The following is a 24,657-nucleotide window of genomic DNA, read 5'->3' on the forward strand; positions in this document are numbered from 1 at the left end:
AGTTTTCTTCTCTTTCTCTGGCTGGCCTGGAACTTGCTATGTAGACTAGGATGACCTCCAATTCATACAAATCCACCTGCCTCCGCCCACTGAGGGCTGGGTTTAAAGGCTTGCATTACCAACACCCAGCTACTCCATATTTCTTAATCAAAGGCCTTTCCACAAAGAAAAATCAAGGATCAGATAGTTTGAAATACATTCTTTCAAACATTTTAGCAAGAAAAAATACCAACCTTACATTAATTTATTTAGAAAATAGACAATGCAAGAAGGGAGGGGCTGGAGAGATGACTCAGTGGTTCAGAGAGAGAGCTTGCTACAGTTCCTTCACAAGGACTTCCCAGCACCCACACAGGGTGGCTCACAACTGCCTGTAACTCCAGCTCCAAGGGATTCTTGGAGTACAGGGACACATGTGACATTCACTTACACATACACACAAATTTTAAAAAAACAAAGAGCTGGGCAGTGGTGGCACACACCTTTAATCCCAGCACTCTCAAGGCAGAGGCAGAAGGGTCTCTGTGTTTGAAGCCAGCCTGATCTATGGAGAAAGCTCCAGGACAGTCAAAGCTACATAGAAAAACCATGTCTCAAAAACAAAAATAAACAAGCAAAAAAAATGAACAAAAAAGTCTCAGAAAGTTAAATAAAAACAGACAAAAGCTCTCAACTTTATCCATCTGACCGTAGTCTGCCTGTCTATATGGCCATCTATTCACCCGTCCATTTGTTCTCCCGCCTGCACACGCCTGGCAAGCCATTCTACTGAACTCCATCCCGACCCTTCCACTATCATCTGGGTCAACGCTATCCTGATACAAATTAAAGGTACCACAAGTAAGAAGCGTGTCAGCCAGGTAGTGCATGCTTATAATCAACGCTGAGGCAGAAGGCTACTGCATACTACTGTGCTGCTGTTGCTGCAGTGGAAGACACCGGTCTGGCCCACTCTCCAAAAGCAAAGTGTAGGCCATTATTTCCCACAAGCAGAAGTGAAAACCCTAAAATATTAAATCTCTGTAACTGGGACGTGGTTTTCCTTGTGCCATAGGTCTCCAGCCAAAACACTGTGATACATCTTGACATTCACGTGTAGACATGTACATTCATCTCCTCTTGGCTGTTTCTCCAGAAAACCCTCAGTAATTCACACACTATATCATCTCTTCTGTTTATATCAGACATTCCAGCCAAGGGATTCAGGAAAGAAAAGGCTGGGAAAGACTTTGTTTGTTTCTCACTTTTCATTAACACAATCCTAGAGCACCTGACCTTTATAGCAACCTACATCAGGAGGAAATTATGTCATTATGTCACTTCACTCACTACATGATCCCATGAGATGGGAGGACAAAAGAGAACCAAAGGAACAAGGTGGGTAGGTGGGGAAACATACATTGAGTAGCATGTCATCAAACATATTTCTTCTCTCCACAAATGAAAGAATCCAGCTCTCCAGCTGATGGAAAATGACAAAAGCTTAGGACCTGAAATAATGGCTCAGTCTGCCATTAACAAAGAAATAAATCACAATGTACTGGAGAAAAATAAGGCACAGACTGAAGGCCTGATTAACCTTCTGGATGAAGAAACTGAATAGATGTAAAAAGGCTGTTATTACTGGATAATAATATAGAACCACAAAAGAATCGAAGAACTAGGGCCAGCAAGAAGAAGGCTCAGCAGGCAGTGGTGTCTGCTGCCATGCACAATGATTTCCAGGACCCATGTGGTGGAAGGAGAGAATGTCTGCAAGTTGTCCCCTGACTTCACATGCATGCACATGCATACACACAATAAATGAATAAAATGTAACAATTTTTAAAAAGAAACAAAGAACTGATCTAATGTGCAAGGCCTTGGGCCAATTCCCAACAGAGTTAAAAGACAACCAATACCAAAACAAAGGACCCGTTCTATTCTCTTTGCCAGACACAGCAGCCCCCAGGCAAAGACCAAGGATGCAGCCCCCTCTGTAACCACATACACTACGCATCTGTAGACAAATCGCTGAGTGAAAGCACACACATGGATGGAATATAAAATATACAGAGTCCCAAAGGACCAGAAGGTAGATTTGACTATGCACACTCTACCCATGCTTCTTTCCAGGGTCTCAAGTAACCCAGACTGGTTTCAACTCTTGATCCTCCTGCCTCCACCTCCTAAGTGCTGGGATTCCAGGTTCATACCACGACATTCTACCACTGTGTTTGATTTCTGCTTTTAAGAATGAAATCCTTAAGGAACTCTACTGAATATTTACTAATCCACAGGAATGTCTAAGATGTCTTCAAAGGTGAGTAAAACAAATAACTGGATGTTTGTTCAAGGCTGAAACACAGAGGATAGTGATGAGGCTTATTGAGTTAGATTTCCTTCTGATGGCAAGAAGACAAGAAAAGATGTTTCTTTTTTTCTTGTTTCTCCAACCTGTCCGTACTTTCAAACTTTGTGTAAAAGTCTTGATATATATTTTACAAGTTTTACTTATTATTTGTGTACATGCATGTGAGTGTTTGCGTGTGTGCACATGCACGTTTGTGTATGTGCCTGTGTTAATTTTTTCTTATTTTTTTTTTTTTTTGATTTTTCGAGACAGGGTTTCTCTGTGTAGCTTTGCGCCTTTTCCTGGATCTCGCTCTGTAGACCAGGCTGGCCTCGAACTCACAAAAATCCACCTGCCTCTGCCTCCCGAGTGCTGGAATTAAAGGCATGTGCCACCACTGCCCGGAGTGCCTGTGTTAATTAAAGCACACCACAAACATGCAGGAGCCCGTGAGGGTCAGAAGAGGGTCTTCGATAACCTAGAACTGGAGTTCCAGACAGTTGTTAGCTGCTGTGTGGGTGCTGGGGACGGAACCTGGGTCCTCTGCAGGTGTAGTCAGTGCTCTGACACTGACCCATCTCTCTGGTCCTGTGGTAGACTTTTTAAATTTGGAAAAATAATAAAGGCAGGGGTATGGTGGCATGTGCCTGCAATCCAGGGCTGGGCAGGTAAGAGACAGGGAGATTAGGAGTCCAAGTTCATCTTTACTACAAGAGGGAGTTTGAAGCCAGCCTAAGCTATATGAGAGCCTGTCTCTCAAAAAAAAAAAAAAAAAAAAAAAGAAGGAGAAAAAAAGAAAAAGCCAGGGTAGTGGCGCATGCCTTCAATCCCTGCACTGGGGAGGCAGAGGCAGGAGGATCTCTGTGAATTTGAGGCCAGCCTGGGCTACAGTGAGTTCTAGCAGGACAGCTAGGCAGCAGGGCTACATAGAGACACTGTCTCAAAAAAAAAAAAAAAAAAAAGAAAGAAAGAAAAAAAGAAAAGAAAAAGAAAGACAGCTGAAGATAAAGAAAAGATAATGATGAAATTTTCAATTAGAAGAAAAGGATACCGTTAAAACAGAAGAAAAGCAAACTGCAAATGAACCACAAAGACACAGCTTAATAAGAAAGACTGAGCTGAGCCCAAAACAAAGTCTTATTTAACATCAGACAACATCTGTAAGCTGTACACATTCAAGCTTTACTTCTAACATACAAACACAGCAAATGCTTTCTACATCTGAATAACTTAGCAAGACCATAGTCAGCATACAAGCTCCTTTCTGCTAAGTTTCAGATCTAAAGCCAGAGTTTCCTGTGACATACACTAAGAACATAACATCAGGCTTTCCCGTAGATCTTTCCTAGTCAAATGATCCTTTAATAAAAGGCTATCAGGCACAGTGGTTTATGCCTATAGAGGCAGGAGAATTAAGGAGTTTGAGGCCAGCCTCAGCTACACAGCTAGTTTGAGGCCCGTCTGGATTATCTGAGATTCTGACTCAAAAAACCAAGACAGAGCAAATACTCAACAGTTTTATAACAAGCTGCTACACTCTATCTTTCATATTGGATGGGTATGAATGATACCACAAAGCTCATGAATTATACAAGGGTGCAGGGCCATGCAGCCTTAACAAGTACTTACTTTCACGGTTTCTTCTGTGTTAAGCTTATTTCCTTTCACCAAGACAATTTGGAAAGGGTTGTTGTTGTCCCAGACATGCTGTAAAGGAACAAAATAAACAAAGGCTTTTCAGAGAGAGAAATGAATATGACATGATAACTGGTGGCTAGTCATATGTCAACTAGACTCATCTAGAGGAGGGAACCTCAGTTGAGAGGATGCTTCCATAAGATCTGGCTGTAGGAACTTGTGGTGCATTTTCTAGGTGGATGTAGGAGGGCCCAGCCCATTGTGGGTGGTGTTATCCCTGGGCTGGCGGTCCTGGAGTGTTTAGAAAATCAGGCTGAGCAAGCCATCGAAAGCAAGCCAGTAAGCAGCACCCCTCCATGGCCTCTGCATCAGTTCCTGCCTCCAGGTTCCTGCCGATTGAGTTCCTGCCTTGGCTTCTCCCAGTGAACTGTGATTCAGGATATATAAACCAGCCAAATGAACCCTTTCCTCCTCACGCTGCTTTTAGTTCTGGTGTTTCATCACAGCAATGGTAATCCTTAGACACTAGTCATGGCAGTCTTTCAGTTCTCACACAGGGCAAATTTATGAAAACAGAGCTCTGACCTAACATTTAAAAATGATAAATACTGCAGAGCGAGGTGGTGCACACCTTTCATCACAGCACTCCAGAGGCACAGGCAGGTGGATCTCTGAGTTCGAGGCCAGCCTGGTCTACATCGTGAGTTTTTGTGTAGCCAGGGCTACACAAAAAAAAACAAAAAAAAAAAAAAAAAAAAAAAAAAAAAACCCTGTCTTGAATCCCATCCCACCACCCCAGCTCCCCCAAAATCATAAATATCAAATTAAGCACTAGAACTACTAGCACGTGATTTTATGTCTGTTAATTCTAAGAAATGAAGTGAGGGAAGAGGCAGGCAGGGAGTAAAAAGGTGACATGCTGGCTCACACCTGTAATTCCAGCAGCACATAGGAATCTGAGGCAGGAGAACTACCATGGGCCTAAACTAAATAATAAGTTCTATACCAGCCTGAGTCCACAGTAAAACATTGTTTCAACCCCACACTCACCCCCAAACTGTTTTAAGCTGATAGAAATGAAATATACTGCACTTAGGCAGCTGAAGTAAGTTTGTCACAAGTCGGGGGACTGAGATACAAGCAAGACTCAGTCTGAAAAAAGGACACAAAATATAACTATACTGGCTACGCCTCAAGCTGATAAAGGATAATGTCTAATCTGCTAGTATTTGGTGTGGGAGCACTAAAAGTGCCATGCAGAAGAAAGCTTTTCTCAAGTGAATGTCGATGAACTTTTGGCAAAGATGTTGATTTTCACAGAAGGAGAAGTGAGCAAAGGAAATGGGTCTGAGAGAGCAAGTACGCAAACTGAAAGCCTTGTGGCTTTGGGGTTACCAAAGACTGAAACAGGAATCTTACAGAAATAACTCGTGTTTTCTTTGGTGGTAAAGGGAGAGGAAGGTTGGATGAGTTTCGGTTGATGGCAGCCTCTATGGCAATCATTTCTTGCTCATACATTTTCTTGATCTTGCAACATTCCACAAGGATGAAATGGGGCAGGGTCCTATTCATTACACAGTTCCGGATATACTGTAGTAGCAAAAGAGACAGATTTTTTTAGGCAAACACTGAAATCAACAAAGAAAATTAATCTGAACAACACTACACTAAATGTACAGTATAGACTGCTATACAATTCTATATCAAGAACATAATCATTTGAAACCACAACACAAGAAGGCTGGAGATGGCTGCTTGTCCGGAGACATGGATTGGATTCCCAGTACCTACATATTGTTCACAACGGTAACTACAGGTCCAGGGGATTCTACACCCACTTCTGGCCTCTCGGGCATCGAATACCTACAAATGATTCATACACATGGAGAAAATGCCCATACACACAAAATAAAAATAATTTTAAAAACATTACAACACAAGAGCAATGAGATGGCTCACTGGGAAAAGAGCCACGTTTACGCCTGTGGTAGCAGAAGAACAACTCCCACAGGATGTTCCCGGAGTTCCACAAGCACACCCTGGTGCACACATATACACACACAATAAATACATGTATATGCACTAAAATCACAATACAGCGACGGGCAGGGCGGTGCATTCTTGTGGTGCACTGCTGGGAAGCTAAAGCCAGGGACCACAAGTTTGAGGCCAGCCTGGGAAAACAGCAAGTTAGCCCAGTACAAGCAATCTAGAGACCTATCTGGAGGTAGATCACCCGCCCACTAGGTACAAGGAGCCCAGTGCAATTGCCAGCATCAGACAATCAACAAAACCCCGCAGGAAACAGCTAATGTTAATTGAGCACCTACCTAGGGACTAAGAGAGATGCATACATTATGGTTATTCTTCCTAACAGTCTCCAAAAGCCTGAGCTGCACTTCACAATTCACAGTGTGAGAACCAGAAAGGAGTACCTCACCACACACCCACATCTCGAACACCCATATATAAATTGATTTGTCTGGTGCCCAGGTCACACTCAGGCCAATCAGCCAGGAATGGTATATGTGGGTCATTCCCCAAAGTGCCCTTTTCCAGCACAGGATTCTAGGTGAGCACTGCCAGCAATTTACCTAGAAAAGACCTCTGGCCACTTCAGCCTATGGCTCTGTTTTATTTTCAAAGAACCAGGAAACGCCATAAAGAATTCTTAAATAGACAGTGACTATTCCTCTCTCTCTCTCTAGATATGAGAGAGAGAGAGAGAGAGAGAGAGAGAGAGAGAGAGAGAGAGAGAGAGAGAGAGAGAGAGAGAGAAGATCCAATGGGTTTTATGCTGGCCTGATGGAGAATGCCTCGCAAGACAGCAGAGCCAAGGAAGAGAAGCTTGTGCTTCCAGGTTGCTCACCGAGCTCTTTCACCCTCTTCCTCCTGATCGGCAGAAGGTCAACTGCTTATTGCCCCAAAGCTGTGCATACAGCTTAGTCCTAGCCTCCCTCCTGAATCAGGAGCCACCCAGAACCTTAACAGCGGTATACAATTCTGTTACTGTTAAATCAATATCAACCCGTTTCCTTTTAGGATGTTGGAGACAAGGTGTCATGTAGCCGGGCTGGTTGTGGACTACAGAGCCTCTTGCCGCTGCCCTCAACTGCTGGGAGCACATGAGTGGCACTGTCATGCCTGGCTTCAAATCTGTCTTTTCATCCACACACCACTTAATATCTGGCGCCTGCCTTATCCCTCTTGGCAGAACAGAATAAAACACACAGGCGTGCCAGCTAACGCACTGGTGTGGTCCAGCAGCTGGGAGGCTGGAGCAGGATTACCTCCCTGAGGGCTATAGAGTGGAACTTGGTCTCAAAGACACCAACGCTACCACAAAACAAAACAAACATCAAATAAACAAACCAACCCAAGCTTTAATCGGCTACTACTGACCTCTAACCAGGCCCTTGCCCAATTACTACTCCTTTAGCAACCACTTTTTAGTTTCCAAATCAATACAAGTATCCTTAAGTTCCTTGATGACAAAGCCAGAAATGGATTCTTTCCAAGAAAAATCTTGAGCCAGGCATGGTGGCACAGACCTTAGTCCCAGCACTCAGGAGGCAGAAGCAGGTGGATCTCTGAGAGTTTGAGATCAGCCTAGTCTACATAGTAAGTTACAGGGCAGCCAGGGATTCATAGTGAGAGCTTATCTTACACACAAAACATAAATAATTTAAAATACAGATCTCGAGGGGAGTGGGATAGTGCACTATACATGCCTTACGTGAACGCCACTTGATTCCAGAAACAACTTAAGGAAGTTTAATTCTTGCAATGTGAGAGTGAGACAGTTAGCTGGCTTGTTTGCTTAATTTATTTTTTATGGATGGGGGAGACATATGCCATATAGCACACATGTGGAGGTCAGAGAACAACTTCCACTTTCACTATGTGGGTCCCAGGATCAAACTCAAGTTATCAGGCTTGGAGGCAAACACCTTGTACCCAGAGAACCATCATCTCACTGGCCACTGCAGACAGTGTACGCTCAACTCAAAAGTGGAAAAAAAAAAAAGTATTTACATATGAAGATCAATTGAGAACCAATGCTTGCATAATTCTTTCCACGTGTGGAAGTAATAAAAAAGGACAAAGCAGTAAGAAATATGACAAAACAATGAATTGGAATGTAGACAGTGGTAAATAAAGCACATGTTCAACATACATGGCCCTAGGTTCAATCCCCAGCAACAACAAAAGAAACAAAGAAAAAAAAACTAACAGAATCTTTTCTTTTTAAAATGTATTATTATTCTGTTAGCATGTAAAATGTATGTGTGTGGGTTTGCATACCACGCTTACATATGGAGGTCAGAGGGCAACTCTGGTCCTCAGCATTGCTCAGCAACCACCTTTACCTGCTGAGCCATCTTGCTGGCCCTTAAAAACAAGGAAATCTGGGGGCTGGAGAGATGGCTCAGTGGTTAAGAGCACTGACTGTTCTTCCCAAGGACCCAGGTTCAATTCCCAGCATCCACATGGCAGCTTACAACTGTCTATAACTCCAGTTCCAGGGGATCTGATATCTTCACACCAATGCATAAAATAAAGTTAAATAAATTAAAAAAAAAAAAACAAGAAAACTTTCCTTTTCCCAAGAGATGCTTACAAGTATCTATTTAACAAGTAGGTTTACTTCCTCCAGAATATAGCACTTAAATCACATGTCTTCATAAAGAAATAATAAGCAGCTACACATAACAAACTGTGTTAGAAAATGCACAGTGTTACAGGAAAATGTTAAGCACTGAAATAATCCACAAGCAGAATGCAAACACATAGTCACACATTCACACATACAATCACTGTCCTCAAAGCAAACATAACTGGGAAAAAGACAAATATTTGCCCAAACTTTAGTAATGATTACCTAGGGGCAGGGTCCCAAAATAGATGTTTAATATATAACTCTGCAAAGCTTTCTGTGGGTTCCAAATGTTCAGTCAGCCACAGACAGTTCCCTAAAGATGAAGTAGTTAGAGGCACCGTGTACACTGTTCTAGTGAACGATCAGTCAGTATACATACCTGGAACTGAATTAGTGGATGCTCTCCAAATACATACTCCACTCTCCCGCTGACTTGTAGCACACAGTCATAGGGGCTAGCTTCATCTTCCCTGCCGTGAATTGTCAAGCGTTTCTGGATTGCCAATTCATTTATTTTTATAGGAGTCAAATTGGGAGACACTTGAAAACTAAAGACATCCTAAAAAGAGAGAAGGTAGAAAATGTGACATATTTTATGCTTGGCTAGAAAACCAATTGTGCTCAAAGTTTGTAACAATATGTACAATGATAATGTGTGTGTGTGTGTAGACATCCTTTGTGCTTTAGAGTCCAGTAAATTGTTCTATATGCTAAACATGAACACACATAAAATTTGTTTTCTGATAATTTGCAAGTCATGTTCCTGTATTCTGAGGGTCACAGCTCCCAAGTTAAAATTAATATTTAGCTAAAGTTGCTTGTATGGTGGCATTCTCCTATAATCCCATCATTTGGGAGGTGGAGCCAGGGGATCAGGAGTTTAGGGTCAGCCTGGATACTTTTGATCTGTATACTAAGTTCATTCTTTTGAGAAATACACTGGTCATTTAAAAAAAAAATTATTCCTTGAGGTGTTTCCTGGTTTTATGAAAATAAAACAATGTGATATAGGGGCTGGAGAGATGGCTCAGAGGTTAAGAGCACCGACTGTTTTTCCAGAGGTCCTGAGTTCAATTCCCAGCACCCACATGGTGGCTTACAACCATCTGTAATGAGATCTGGTGCCCTCTTCTGTATACATAATAAAAATCTTTAAAAAAAAAAAAAAACAACAATGTGACATATATGATGGTTTACTATTTCTTCATGCAAACAAATTATTTAAATGCCATAATCATTGGTTCTGTTTCAAAGACAAAAGGCCCACACCAAAAATTAGCTGAAGTTTACTATCAGGTAATAGGCAAATAGGATAGCACCCTATTAATTATTACAAAACCTGGGGCTGGGGGTGCAGCTCAGCAGCAGCCCACTGGCCTATCATGACAGATGGCCTGGTTGTTTTTTATTGTTGCTGTTTGTTTTGTTTTATTTTCAGTTTTAGACACAGAGTTTCTCTGTGTAACCCTGGCTCCTGGAAATAGCTCTGTAGACCAGTCTGGTCCCAAACTCAATGAGATTCATCTTCTTCTGCCTCTGGAATTAAAAATGTGTACCACTAGACCATGGCCTGGGTTCTGATTTCCAACGCAGTGTGTGTGAGTGTGTGTGTTGGGGGGGGGGTGTCTGTATAGGTAATGGTAAGAAAAGATCCATACCTTATTACTGATTAAGCCATATATTAATGATTTCTGTCCAACTTTATAAACATGGAGGAAGGGAGGGAGGAAGGGAGGGAGGGAGGGAGGGAGGAGGTGTGTATGTGTGAATGCTGTTGGGGATTGAACCTATGGCCGTGTATACACTAGGTAAATGCCCTACTTCTGAGCTACACATCAACCAAAACAACAGGGGTTAGAGTTCCGGTTCAAGTGTTTGCCTGGCAGGCATGAAGCCATGGGTTCAAACTCAGAGATGCATAAACCAGGCTAATGTCAGCACTGGGGACAAGGAGACAGGGAGATCAGAAGTTAATAGCCTTTCATGATACCTATGTGGAAAAAATAATAAAGGTAAGAAAATGGGAGGGGGGATTATATTGACTAAAGTTTTCTTTTTCTCTCCTGTTTAAAATATCTGGAGATGGTTCAGCAGTTAAGAGCACTCACTGGCTGCTCTTCCAGAGAACCTGGGTTCAATTCCCAGCACCACATGGCAGCTCACAGCTGTCTGCAACTGCAGTTCTGGGAGATCCAACATCCTCCTCTGGCCTCTGTGGACACCAGGTATACATGTAGTGCGCATACATATATGCGAGCAAATCACTCATACACACACAATAAAATAAAATTAAAACATCTCTTTAAATTTTTTTCATTCTTTTACAACTGTAAAAAGCAATGAAACAGTTCAGTCTGACAACTCATTTCTATACTATTATAACTCATCAAAAAAATGTTTGTACAAAGGTTTTTTTTTAGATAGTCCTTTGTAATTATAAACTAAGTCCATCCCCCTACAAGCTTGTTTTCTGGTTTTGTTTTATTTTGTTTTGTAGTGCTTTCTAAGCAAGAAACACCTCCAAGAATGGAGCACCAGCCGGAAAAATCAGTGACTAATTAACAAATAATAATAATCAAACACTACCTGGCTATTTTCAAAGTGCACAGCCACGATCAGCTTCCCTCCATACAGTTTATCTTCCAAGTTCTCCAGGACGGACGGCTCATGCTCTGGTGGGTATGTGTGCTTTAACCAGTCAATCCAAGACAACCCCACTAGAGACTGGATCTTGTCCTCACTGAATTTGCGCATTTTTCTTCTAAATTCATTTACTTCAGGATCCTTCAAGGCATCAAATTCATGAAGACCTAAAGAAATTTTTTAAAGATGTCTTTTTTTAGTAGCTAATAATAATTTAAAAAAAAAAGAACACAAAATGTCTTCAATACAAACTAACTTGGATATTTGTCTTTTACCAAGCAGACAAAAGGATGACCAACATAGGCAAATGAGTCTCATGTATAAAATACACATGCTGCTGCATCTCTAAAACATACAAATTGCAAAATTATATAGAAATATAGCAGGTTATCAGCGTCACAACCATCAAAACTTGGCAGGAAGCACACCTGAAATACTGGTAGAATTTTGGGGTGGAGGCAGGAGAGCTGCTACAAGTTTCAGGACAGCCAGAGCCACAGAGTAAGCACATATAGACTTGTAAAAGTAGAAAGGTATAATAAAAAATGAAATTCATAATACACAATCTAAAACCATATGATGAAAGAGCCATAGATTTTCCTGGATAGTCTTACACCTGTTAAAAAATACGTTATTGTAAATTAGCTATGAATAACCTATATTTTTAGTAGAGACATTTGGACTCCTAGAAGGGATGTCCAACTAGCCACATATGCCCCAGGATTGTTATGAATGTGTCCTAACACAAAAATTACTGAATAATTTGGGAGGTGGTAACTTTTGCATGGTTCTTGACCATGAACTCTACAGATGATGTCATATTGTCTAACATGGGAGTTTTAGAGTGCACTGCCACCATTCTTCTGTTGATGGATAATAGGTTCTACAGGGGAGGGAGCAGAAATGGGTACCCAGTAACAAAAACAAAGTCTTTACTACAATGTCTGATCCACCTCTTTTTGTGCGGTTTGGGGGTATAGGTGAGTATGTGAGACAGGATTTTATCACATGGCCAGGCTGCTCTCAAATTCAAATTCAAGGCCATCCTCATGTCTTGGCCTGACTGCTAAACTGCTAAATGCACCACCATACCCAGCTCTAAAATACCTTTGAAATGTCTCTAAACTATCTACCTGTCTCAGTTTCTACAGCCATTAACCTAATCCTAGCCCACAGCATCTCTCCTTCAGGTGACTAACACAACTTTTTCACAGATTCCTTATTACTTGAAGCCTTTTAAAAAGTTACATACATTTGTTTGTTTGGTGAAAGGGCAGACATGCATGCACACACACATCAGAAGACAGTCTGTGGGAGTCGGTCTCTCCTTCTACCTTGTGGGTGTACCAGGAATCAACCTTAGGCTGTGAGCCCTCGTATCCCGTGCCTTCCTCTCTAAGCAGCCTCGTCAGCCTTCCACTTGAAGGCCTCACCTCTCCCATCTTACAGTCTGAAAAGGCTTTCTGAAATGCACATCTGGTCATGTTACTTCCCATCTGAATCCTTTCAATAGAAAATCTCCCAGAATGGGGCTGGAGAGGCGGCTCAGCTGCTAAGAGGGACCGGGTTTGCACACAGCACCTCCTTTGGGGAGCTCACAACTAACTCCCTGTGCCTCCAGCTCCAGAGAACCTGACACCCTCTTTTAGCCTCCCCCGGCACCTGCACTCTCATGCACACACCCAAACACAATCACATAAAAATTTAAGAATAAAAATAAACTTTTTTTTAAATTTAATTTCCCAGGGAACAGAGTGAGACAAGGGTCAAAGCCACTAACTGGGCCGAGAGAATGTTCACAGAACCCAACGAAGATGAACTCCAGAGGACTAAGCCAGTCCTCAGGTTTCAGCAAATGAGCCTCCAGATGTTACTATCCTATTTGGATAGGGTTTCTCGTATGAATGTTTAACTTTTGTTCATTCACTTGAATTATGGGGGGGGGGGTGTCCCAGCTCAACCAAGACAAAATGAATCCTTCTACAGTGATAAACATCCCAGGTCCATTTGCTCCACACAAAATTACAAATGGAATTTAAGGCATCATAGCAGATTCAGTATCTTCCAGTCTTTCAAGCTCAAACACTTCACTAGTTTTTGAAGATAATCTCGATGACCCATCACAAAGTGAACCAAGCACTGGGACAAACAGGCTTCTCTGCGGAACAGAAACTGTCCACTGGAAAGCAGCGGGCTGCTCAGTCTTTTTTTTTTTACAATGACACATGAAAAGGAACTGGGGAGTGGAGGGTTCCCAAAGCTTAGCAGAAAACAGAACTTCTCTGGGTGATTTTCCCTGCTCTGAGCTACTGTGTACCTAAATGGTCTGTTACTTATCCTTGTGGCCTCTTTCAACAACCAGTATCAATTCTTGTTATTTTCAGAAGTCCGTCTTCAGATCCCATTCCCTTTTGCTCACCTTTCTTGTAACCCCTTCACTTGCAAAACTCTTCAGCGCCGACACCTGTTTAGAATCCCACTCTCCAAGCAGCCTTCCGACTTACCAATACACTTGAGACAGCACCTTGTGGCTTGGCAGTGTACTTACTGCATTCTAACTGTCTGCTTGCTGATCCGTTATTTCCCACAGTGAGTTCCGCACAGCTCAGCTATAGTTCCAGAATGGAAATCACTACTGCTCTGGCAATGATTTCTTCTTTACCGTGTATGTGTGAGGGTTTATGCACATATGTGGACACATATGCATGTGGGGGGCAGCAGACAATTCCAGGTGTTGTTCTCAGCAGCAACCTCTACCTTCCTCTGAGACAGGACCTGTCACTGCTCTGGAGCTCACTAATTGGGTTGGCCTGGGTAACAAGCCCCCATGATCCTCTTGTCTGTCTCCTGAGTGCTGGGATTACAAGCATTTGCTCAGCGTTTTGTTTGTTTGTTGAAACAGCTCTCTCTCTGTGTAGCCCTGGCTGTCCTGGAACTTGCTATGTAGACCAAGCTGACCTCAGACTCACAGAGATCCTCCTTTCATGCCTCTGCCTCCCAGTGCTGGGATTAAAGGCGTGCACCACCACACCTGTCCTATGTATATACTTTTTATGAAAGTAATGCTACAAGAATTTTGAGAACCACTACAAAAATCTTTCCAAAATAAAATGTGGTGGCCAGTGAGGTGGCTTGGTGAGTAAAGGTGCTGGCCACCAAGGCTGACGGCCTGACTTTGATTCCTGGAACCCACATGGTGGAAGGAGAGAAGGGATCCCCACGATCCGTTCTCTGACCTCTACATGTACACAAACAAGCACACACATAAATGTCAAAAAATGCACATGTGCACTTTACACTCATGAATCCACACATTTACAACAATAAAAATGTAATATTTTAAAAATCAGAGGCTAAGGCTAAGCATGGTGGCAAAAGCAGGTGGATTTCTCTGAGTCCAAGACCAACCAGCGTGTTTTACATAGTAAGTTCCTACTCTGGCCAGAAGGACATAGTGAGACTCTGTCTTTTAAAAAATTATTATTATCACTATTATTATTATTTTGTAAATGGGGAAGGAAATCAATGTCTGTAATCTGAGGAATTTAGAAGGTAAAGGCAGGATGACCTCATTAAGGACAGCAAGGTCTACATATGCTGGCTCCAGGTTAGCCCGAGTGAGTAGCATAGCAAGACCTTGTCTCAAAAATAAAAACTACTATAGGCTAGTGTTCTTGGTACCAGAAGGTACTCTGCATGCTACCAAAGGAGAAAGACAAACACCGACCCAGCTACGAGCCCTTTGATCTATAATTGTGTGCGGCTTGCAAAGTGGACTAGGGCAATGGCAGCACAGAGCTTGTGAGACAACCAACCTCTATCTGGTTGCTTTAAGGCTCCTCCAGGAGGTGGATCCCATACCCAATACTGCTTAGGTGACCAAGAAGCTGGGACTAGAAGTCCTGGGACCTAGAGGAAAACCAAATACTACTGTTCTACTAAAGGAATGTGGCATTAAAATGACTCCTAATTATATTCTGCTATATTCATAGACCATCATCAGAGAAGCTTCCTCCTGCAGTAGACGGGAACAAATACAGAGATCCACAGCCAGACAATATGCAGAGAGTGAGAGACCTTGGAACACTCAGCCCTAAACAGGATCCCTCCATCAAATCCCTCCCTTCAGGGCTCAGAAAGCCCTGCAAAAAACGGAGGAGGAAAGAGTGTAAGAGCCAAAGGGGATGGAGGACACAAGGGAAACAAGGCCCTCTAAACACAGCAGGGCTGATGTATTTACAAACTCAGAGAAACTGAGGCAGCATGCACAGGGCTTGCTCAAGTCTGCACCAAATGGGGACCTAGAATAAGAGGAAAAGTAGACATGTGCCCCATCCCTAACCTGGAGCTATTTCTAACTGATAACTACTTTCAAAAGAAAAACATAATTTTCTATGCCAGGTGGTGGTAGCACATGCCTTTATTTCCAGCACTCGGGAGGCAGAGGCAGGGGGACCTTTTTTTAGTTCAAGGCCAGCCTGGTCTACAAAGCAAGTTCCAGGACAACCAGGGCTACACAGAGAAACTCGGTCTCAAAAAAAGAATTAGTTTTCTACAAGGGAGTCTTGCTGGGAAAAGAAACTACTCTTAAGGGCAGGCCCCATGCCCCACAGTAAATGGCCAACATAAAACAAACCCAGCGGCATCATCATCTTTGGAGGTTCTTTGCTGTGTCAGGCTGTTTAAAAAAGCCTGACAGGGCCTTTGTGTGTGTTTTATGGGATTCCCGTGGGTGGTAGCATGTGTCTTTGTGTTTATATGTGTTTCTTGCCCTTTTTCTTTGGCTCTTTTCCTTCTGTTTGTTTTATCCTATCCCAATTGGTTTATTATGTATTTTATTATTATCCTTTAGATACCTCTTTGTTTTCTAACAAGACAGAAAAGGGGTGGCTTTGGATGGGAGGGAGGTAGAGAGGATCTAGGAGGAGTGGGGGGGACATAATTAGAATATATTATATGAAAAAAATCTACTTCATTAAAATACAATTAATTTTTTTTTTAACTTTAAAAATTATAAAAATAAATAAAAGTTTGGGGCTACAGAATGACTCAGAAATAATGAGCTTGCCTGGCCTTCATGGGGCTTTGAGTCTGATGCCAGTCAGATGCCAGGGCTAGCACTGAAAGGAAAACCAGATGCCATTAATAGCTTAGGCTAAGTAATTTAAGTTTAAACGTAATTTTCTAATACACCTTCTCCTAGGAAAATGACAGAAAACAGTGTATGATATACAGACGAATATTACATTTAAAAAGCATGAGAAAAGTTTGGTCACACTAAAAATATTACTAAACTCCTACATCCTGCCAGGCAAGCTGGCAAGTGACCAGTCTCAGTCAGCACTAGTGACTGTGGCAATGGGAGGCTCACTCAAGCCAAGAGTTGAGACCAGCCTGGGCAAGATACTTAACCCAGTCTCAAACAAAACCTGGTTAGAGGGAGGCTTGCTGTGTGATAATGAAGCTGGAGACTGAACCCAGGGCCTGGCACAATTCAAGCCAGTGTTCTACCATGGGGCTACAGTCAGAGCTCCATTCTGAAATGTTTATTCTGAGACAAGGTCTCACCAAGTTGCAAGGCAGCCTTAAGGCTTTAACTTGTGATCTTCCTTCCCTGGCCTCTCAAGCATCTGCGATTACAAACCTCCAAAACCAGACCCAGCTCAAACATTCATTCAGACTGCTGATAAAACCCATCTGGCTGTGATTCCATTTTACAGGGTGCTGTAGAAAATAATGCAGGGGAGCATGCACTTTCAAGATGGGGGGCAGTCAGAGCACAAACAGCAATTCCATAAATAATTATTTAGAATAAACTGTAAAGAAAATGTCAAGCACATCACCCTAGAGGAAACGGTATTTTTAGCCTGCTCAGGGCAGTTCTGCTGTAAAAGTTCTATTGTTTTCTTTGGACAGAGGAGGCAGCAACCTTGTTCCTGAAGTTAAACTGAAGTAATTGTTTATTGTTTTCTCAGGAGGCATGACCTCACCCAGCCCTGGATATAGTCATTATGGACAGAGCAGCCACTGCAGGCACCGACGACCCCTTAGGTATGAAGAGTGAGGACTTGTTCTAAAGCACAGACTTCCTACATAAAAACTACCTTTCAGCATATGAGCTTAAAGAATTGCCAGATCTGCTAACACAAAATTTATAAAACAGCTAAGAGCACATGAACTGCTGACTTTGTGCCACAAATACTGTTTTTATCTTGGTCAACCTGCAGAGCACACTACACAAAACGCAGATGCAATAAGCCACAAGATACTGCACGGAATGTAGCACTGAATGCTTTACATCAGACCCTGGTGCTGGAGTAGGGTAAAGGCTGCCAGATGAGAAGACAACACCACTCCGTTCAATCACACTGCAGAGAGATCCTGAAGACATGTTTCAGCAACCATATCCTATGTAATATTTGTATTTCCTATATTTTTATTTACTGAATTTGGTGAGCTTAGGTACAGTTAGTGGTGGCTAGTTAATTCACATCTGAGATTAAAATGACCGTTAAGAGCAACCCAAGTTTGGGCCTACAGGTGGCTCAGTGGATAAAGATGCTGACCACCAAGGCTGAAGACCCGAGTTCAAACACACACACACACACACACACACACACACACACACACACACACACGCAGAGAGTGTTAAGCAATCACCCAAATAAATAAATAAATGTAATAAAAAAAATTTGGGGTGCCAGGAAAGCACCATACTAAGTTATCCAACCCCCCAAAGAAAAGCTAACTTAAAGGAGGTGGTACTATATTATGCTACTGTAGTGAATCTCGCCAAAGTAGATAGTCAAATTCAAAAAGCTCCAGGGGACTTTCTGATTGGGGATTAATCTTCAAGGCCCATCCTTAGTAACCACGTGTAGCTCCTAAATCGGATCAGCACTTTTTCTAAAGTATTGATAGACATTAAATCTTGTCTGCTAAGATTTCTATAGCAAGAGAGAATTAATTCCTCTATGTTCTTAACTTTCTCCAAAATTTCTTTTCTTTCTTTCTTTTTTTAATTTTTTTTTAAAGGCAGGGTCTTGTGTAACCCTTTGCTAGCCTTCAACTAGCTGAGGATGACTTTGAACCCCTGACCCTTCCAGCATGAGCACTCTGCCCATTATTGTTTGCTTGCTTGAATGGAGCCCAGGGATTCATAAATCATCAGCCAGCCCCTAGCAATAGTTTAAGGAATCATGGATACATCTTTACTTGATACAAAGATAACTTCTAATTAAAAATAACCAGTAAAAGAGCAAAACTTTGCCAAGAACATGAATTAGTTTATAGAAACATCGATCAACTTATGGTCTTAATTGGTAAACAATAAGTTCATATTATAGGGGATTATGGGTAGTTTATAAAATTAAAACAAAAATCATTTCTTAGGAAAGGGTTTCTCAACCAAGTAAGGTAATGCATGTCTCCAATATCTGAACCCAAGTGGCTGAGGCAGAAGGATGGCAATTTCAACCTATCTGTTTGAGACAGGGTTTTACTATGTATCCCTGGCTGGCCTGTACCATGCTGTGTAGACCAGTCTGGCCTCTAAGAGTGCTGGAATTAAAGGTATGCATCATCACTCATCACTTCAGTGGACAACAATTTCAAGACCTCGCCTGGTCTACATAGTGAAAGAGAAACCAATCTGGGCCATTATATAAGACCACATAGTGGGGAAATTCTCAAATTATCCGAGATAAAGAAACAATTATTTTTTCCCATTAATTGAAGACCAATTCTTTTGTAAATAAAAATAAATCAATAGTACAGAAAAAGACATAAAAAATGCAAGCCCTTGGGTGCTGTGGCAAGATCACATTGCTAGAGATGTGTCTAAACATTCAACCTTCAGTTCTCACAGAGCTTATTCTCAAACCCTGAACATATTAATATTAGTCCATGACAAAATGTTGAAAATAGTATCTTAGAATATAGTTACATGTTAATACACAGAACAAAGATAAAGGTGAGACTTCGTACTAAAAACTTTTAAATTACCTTTTCCTATAAGGACTCCAATTTTTGAGTCCAATTTTTCTGCTGGGTCACAACTTCTAGTCACTAGTTTTAGAACTGGAAGAAAGGGTCTGACATCACAAAGTCTTCGAGTTTCATCTTCAAGTTCCTCATATACAGCAGTCTGGTTCACACATGCAAACATGTAGGAGTCAATGTCCATAAGGAGGTTAAACATTGGGTAATTGTGAACTTGCTTCCATAACATCTGCAGGGAAAAACAGTAAGACATGATCTGGAATGCTGGCACATGCACATATACAAGGATGCACATATACAAGATACATATACAAGGATGCCCACTGCCACGGTTTGCAAAGAGTCAAAACTCACAGGCTAGAGATGACTCAGCAAGTGAGAAGAGCCGCTGAGAGCCGTGGTGGCGCACGCCTTTAATCCCAGCACTTAGAGGCAAGGACAGGTGGATCTCTGTAAGTTCCAGGCCAGCCTGTTCTTCAGAGCAAGTTCCAGGACAGCCAGTGAGAGAAAACCTGAGGGGACTGATGGTGAGGTGGCAAAACACTGGCTGTTTTTTCAGGACCAGGGTTCAAGCACCAGTGCCCACACTACAACTCACAACCATCTGAAACTCCAGTCCCAGAGAATCTGACGCCCTCTTCTGGTCTTCGCAGACACTGCAAGCATATCATACATAGACATGCATGCAGGCAATACCCATAAATAAATATCTGGAAAAAGTAAAAACTCATAGAGAAGCTATATGTTTAATTGGATTACAGATTATAATAAACTAATGAAAACAGAAATAAAAACCTGACTTGAAGCAGGTGGTGGTGGTATATGCCTTTAATCCCAGCACTCAGAGGCAGAGGTAGGTGGATCTCTGGTTTTAAATTCAGCCTGGTCTATAGAGCAGGACAATAAAACAAAACAAAAACTGACTTGGAAATTTATGCCATATAGACCAATGAATCTCTTTTTTTGGGGGGGGAGGGGTGATTATAAGTTGATAGGTAGACAGGGTCTCAAATTGTAGCTCAGGCTGTCCTGGCAGACAGACAGACAGACAGACAGACAGACACACACACACACACACACACACACAAAGCAGCCTAGGTGGGCCTCAAACTTACAATAATCTAGATCCTCCTCCCAAGTCTGACTACAGACTGAACACGCATACCTGGCAAAGCTTGTTTGTTTTCCTTGGCCATTCTTTTGAAACAAATGTTGTACATATTGTATTGGTAAATTGTCATGTGCTATTTGAGTTCACTGAGAAGTTGGCTCTGGAAGCTATTCTCTATCAGACCCAAACCTGCTTGTCTTAAATGTATCCTCTAGAGCCCTTGTCCAGGGATGGGAGGGCCACCTAACTCAGAGATGGAGAGAAGAACAAAACAGCCCCCAAGAGTGAAAAACACTGTTCTTGAGAACAGCTAGAAGATGAACAATTCCTACCCTTGAGGTGGCTGCTGGGAAAACAGTGAGAAATTCAACCTCGGGAAGCTCATCCCTGAGGCAGCTCATCCGTCAGAACTCCGCTGACCGCCTTGGCTTCCCCATCTGCTTCCTGCTGGATGTGTGGATGCTCCGAGTTGATGAGGTTTTGCTATCTATCTGCTACTTGCTATTTGTTCTTTTGCCTTTGTTTGCATATTCTTAATAAGCTCATTCATTCAAAACCAAAAATATAGCTATTGTAGATCATTCTCCTGGCCATATGAAACAGTAAATTAAAACTGCTTAGTTATGTAGGGAATTGTTCTGCATTCCTATGGAATATAACACAGAACACAAAATATGCAAAGAAACTGCCCATGAAGATTAAGAAACAATGATATTTAACATTCCTAATAACAATTTTGAATGAAGAAACAAAACTGAACAGAGTATGATGGTGAAATGGGCCTGTAATCCCAGCACATGAGGCAGAGTCAGGAGGATCAGGAGTTCAAGGCTATATCCTCTACTATACAAGTTCAAAGCCAGCCTAAGCTACAAGAAACTCTAAAAATGTCCTAAATTGTAAATCTTAGTATCATACATATTTCATAATTTCTTAAAAATTGGAGAGTACCAATAGTTAACTCAATGTCAGGCAAGGTCAGATGTTCTACTTGTCACTGACGATAAAAACAAAGAAAACTGGTGTGGTGGTGTACACCTGTGATCCAGTGCTTGGGTGGAAACAGGAGAACAGTGAAGGTCATCCTCAACTACACAGTAAGCAGAGACCAGCCTGGTTACATGAAACCCTGTATCAAAACTAAAAACAGACAAACAGCCAGGCATAGCAGCACATGCCTTTAATGCCAGTACTGGGGGAGGTGGAGACAGGTGTATCTCTGTGAGTTTGAGGACAACCCGAGCTATATAATAGACACTGACTCAAAACGGACAAACACACAGAAACTCATCGGCGATGCAGTGGCTAAATCCTGTATTTTCTTTTTACTTCAGAAATTACAGTTTTACAATTTTCATGTATTGGGGGCTGGAGAGATGGCTCAGTGGTTAAGAGCATTGACTGCTCTTCCAGATAACCCAGGTTCAATTCCCAGCAATCACATGGCAGCTCAAAATCATCTGTAATTCCAGTTCCAGGAGATCTGATACCCTCACACAGACATACATTCAGGCAAAAGAACAATGCATGTAATTTTAAAAAAAATCATTAAAAAATTCTCATGAATCAATTATTATAAAATATATTTCATAACTTTTCTGATCTTATTACGCAACTTCCCATTTGGTCAAAGTTGAATCATGTAATTTAATGAGACTTTTTTCCCCAGACATCTGTGTTTTAGATGTAGTTCCTGGTGAATTTTCCTCGTGCTTAGTCTTGTAATAAATGCACCGTAGAGAGAAGACAAGGTGATTCAATGGATAAAGACCCTTGATGCCAACTCTTACGACTGAGTTCAACTACCAGAACCCACAGATGAAAGGAAAACAACTCCTGTGACCTCCACATGTGCACAGTGGTACATGCATACACAGCCACACACACATGAACACACACACCATACACGTAAACATAAATAATCGCCGCTGGGGAGGCCCTTAGGACAATTAGCAATGCCGGCTGTAAAGGTTCTGAGTGTTTTGCTTTAGACTTGCAGTGAACCAGGTTTTAGGATCCAGAGTACATGACCTTGGGCAGGGCCTCATGCCTCTCCCAGACATTTCCTCGGAATCTCAAACAACTGTTAACTGTGTTTATAGTGAAGATATGCTAGCTTCCTGCATCCCGGTGATCTAGACTTTCCCTTATCAACTGTAGTCCCTCCCGCCAGGTGCACTCGTCTCCCACAGGATCCATCTGGTGATCTTATTTTAATTAGCGACAATTAAAAGAAAGAGCCCTCCAAGTCTTAAGCTGTATATGTGACTGCTGTTAAAAATAACATTAACAGTATTCTTATCTTCAAGAAGCCCACAAACAGCTGGGCAGTCGTGGCCTAGGTCTTTAATCCCAGCACTCAAGAGACAGAGGCAGGCAGATCTCTGTGAGTTCAAGGCCAGCCTGGTCTACAGAGTGAGTTCCAAGATAGCCAGGGATACACTGAGAAATCCTGTCTCAAAAAACCAAAAAGAAGCCAGAAAGCATCTTTGTCAAGCATGGTGGCACATACCTTTAATCCCAGCATTTGGGAAACAGAAGCAAGAAGATTTCTGTGGCATATAAAGCCAGTCTACTCTATATAGCAAGCTCCAGGCCATGCAAGGCTATATAGTGAGACCCTGTCTTAAAGCCTATACACAGTCTTTATTAAATCCCAACTCTGGAACAGGAGAGATGGTTGAGTGAATAAGGGCACAGCCCACTAAGCCTGATAGCTTCAGCTGGGTCCCCAGAACCCACATGGTGGAAGGACAGAACCAACACCCACAAATTGTCCCCTAGGACCAGAGTTTGATTCCCAGTACCCACTTGTTAGTTCACATCTATCTATAAAGGGTCTCAAGGGATCTGATGCCCTCTTCTGGCTACCACATGCACTACACACACCTGGTGTACAGACACACATGCAGGTAGTCATACATATAAAAAAAAATTTTTTTTTTAATTAGGGGAAGTTCCTTGTGCTACTTCATGTAGCAGAGTAGGAGCTGTGCCTGTCTCCTCACAACCAACATCAGCACTTGGGAGGCTGAGGCAGGAAGTTGGCTGTAAGTTCTAAGACAGATCAGTAAGGGGTAGGCCAGTAAGAAAGACTTTGTTTCCAAAAAAAAAAAAAAAGAAAGAAAAAAAGAAAAAGGAAAGAAAAAGGAAAAGGAAAGGAAAGGAAAGGGGAAGGGGAAGGAAAGGGGGAAGGGGAAGGGGGGAAGGGAAAGGGGGAAGGGGGAAGGGAAAGGGGGAAGAAGGGGGAAGGGGGGAGGGGAAAGAAGGGGGAAGGGGAGGGGAGGGAGGGGAGGGGAGGGGAGGGGAGGGGAGGGAAGGGGAGGGGAGGGAAGGGAAGGGAAGGGAAGGATTTCATTTATCAGTTGACTTTTAGTTGGAAACTCTTCTCTGGGATCATGACAAGGATGTTGGGGGGAAAACCAAAACATCATACAGAAGAAAGAAGTGTGACAAGCTCAAAAGTCAGGAATTACAGCAGAAAGTGTTCAACTTTCTTGCCCTCCCACAGCAGTGTCTACTAGGTAGCCCAGGCTGCCCTTGGACTTACTATGCAGCCAAGGATAGCCTGGGACGCCCCATCCTGCTTCTGTCTTGCACCCGCAACCAAGGGCTGCGATTACAGCATGTCATATGACCAGTGTCAATCTTAATGCAGCTATCACATATGGATCAAAAACAAAGGTGGGAGAATAAACGTGCTTATATATAAAAAATAGGACATAAAAATTTTAAAATGCAATAGCCTGAAAATTAAACATCTCTCAGCTTTACCACATGATTTACACAAATATGATTCTTTAATATTTTTTCCACTAAGTCACACAGAAAGTAAGCTAAGTCTTGAGAAATCCTAACTAACACATACCTGTTTAATATAAGAAATGGTAGCTTCCCGAGGTACTTCCAACTGGATATAAATCCCAGTGGGCAGAAGGAAATCCACAGATATGGCGCCATCAGATGCGATCTGTGAATCCACTGCCCAGATGTCAAGGATGTCTGCCATAGCAGGAGGCATTATAGAGCCGAAGCACATTCATAACCTCTGGGCCCTGGAAATCAAGTAAAATGGAAAAACAGGCTTTAGTTCATTTTTAACTTAAGACATGACAATCCAGGAATGTTGGAACACACTTACAGTCCTAAGCTATTTGGGATGCTGAGGCAGGAAAAATCAGTTGAGTCCAAGGGCTAGAAGGCTTGCATATGAAGCACAGCAAGACTCTCAGAAAGAGAGTGGAAAACCATCAATCTATATTAGTTCTGTAA

The 24,657-nt window shown here is 42.2% G+C and overlaps 1 protein-coding gene across 1 annotated transcript in view; it reads right to left on the reverse strand.

The window, feature by feature from the left end:
* The window catches only part of Pik3cb (phosphatidylinositol-4,5-bisphosphate 3-kinase catalytic subunit beta), a 110,449-nt gene that overhangs the window by 45,256 nt on the left and 40,536 nt on the right, over window positions 1-24,657 (reverse strand). Inside the window, exons 3-8 of the mRNA XM_028869985.2 lie at window positions 24,254-24,440; window positions 19,278-19,503; window positions 11,217-11,440; window positions 9,010-9,189; window positions 5,390-5,560; window positions 3,962-4,039 (exon numbers count right to left, since the gene is read on the reverse strand). Of these exons, the coding sequence (XP_028725818.1) occupies window positions 3,962-4,039; window positions 5,390-5,560; window positions 9,010-9,189; window positions 11,217-11,440; window positions 19,278-19,503; window positions 24,254-24,424 (1,050 nt within the window). The 5' untranslated portion in view covers window positions 24,425-24,440. The remainder of the gene's footprint in view (window positions 1-3,961; window positions 4,040-5,389; window positions 5,561-9,009; window positions 9,190-11,216; window positions 11,441-19,277; window positions 19,504-24,253; window positions 24,441-24,657) is intronic.

The sequence above is a fragment of the Peromyscus leucopus genome, chromosome 7 (genome assembly GCF_004664715.2).
Source record: "Peromyscus leucopus breed LL Stock chromosome 7, UCI_PerLeu_2.1, whole genome shotgun sequence".
NCBI lineage: Eukaryota > Metazoa > Chordata > Mammalia > Rodentia > Cricetidae > Peromyscus > Peromyscus leucopus.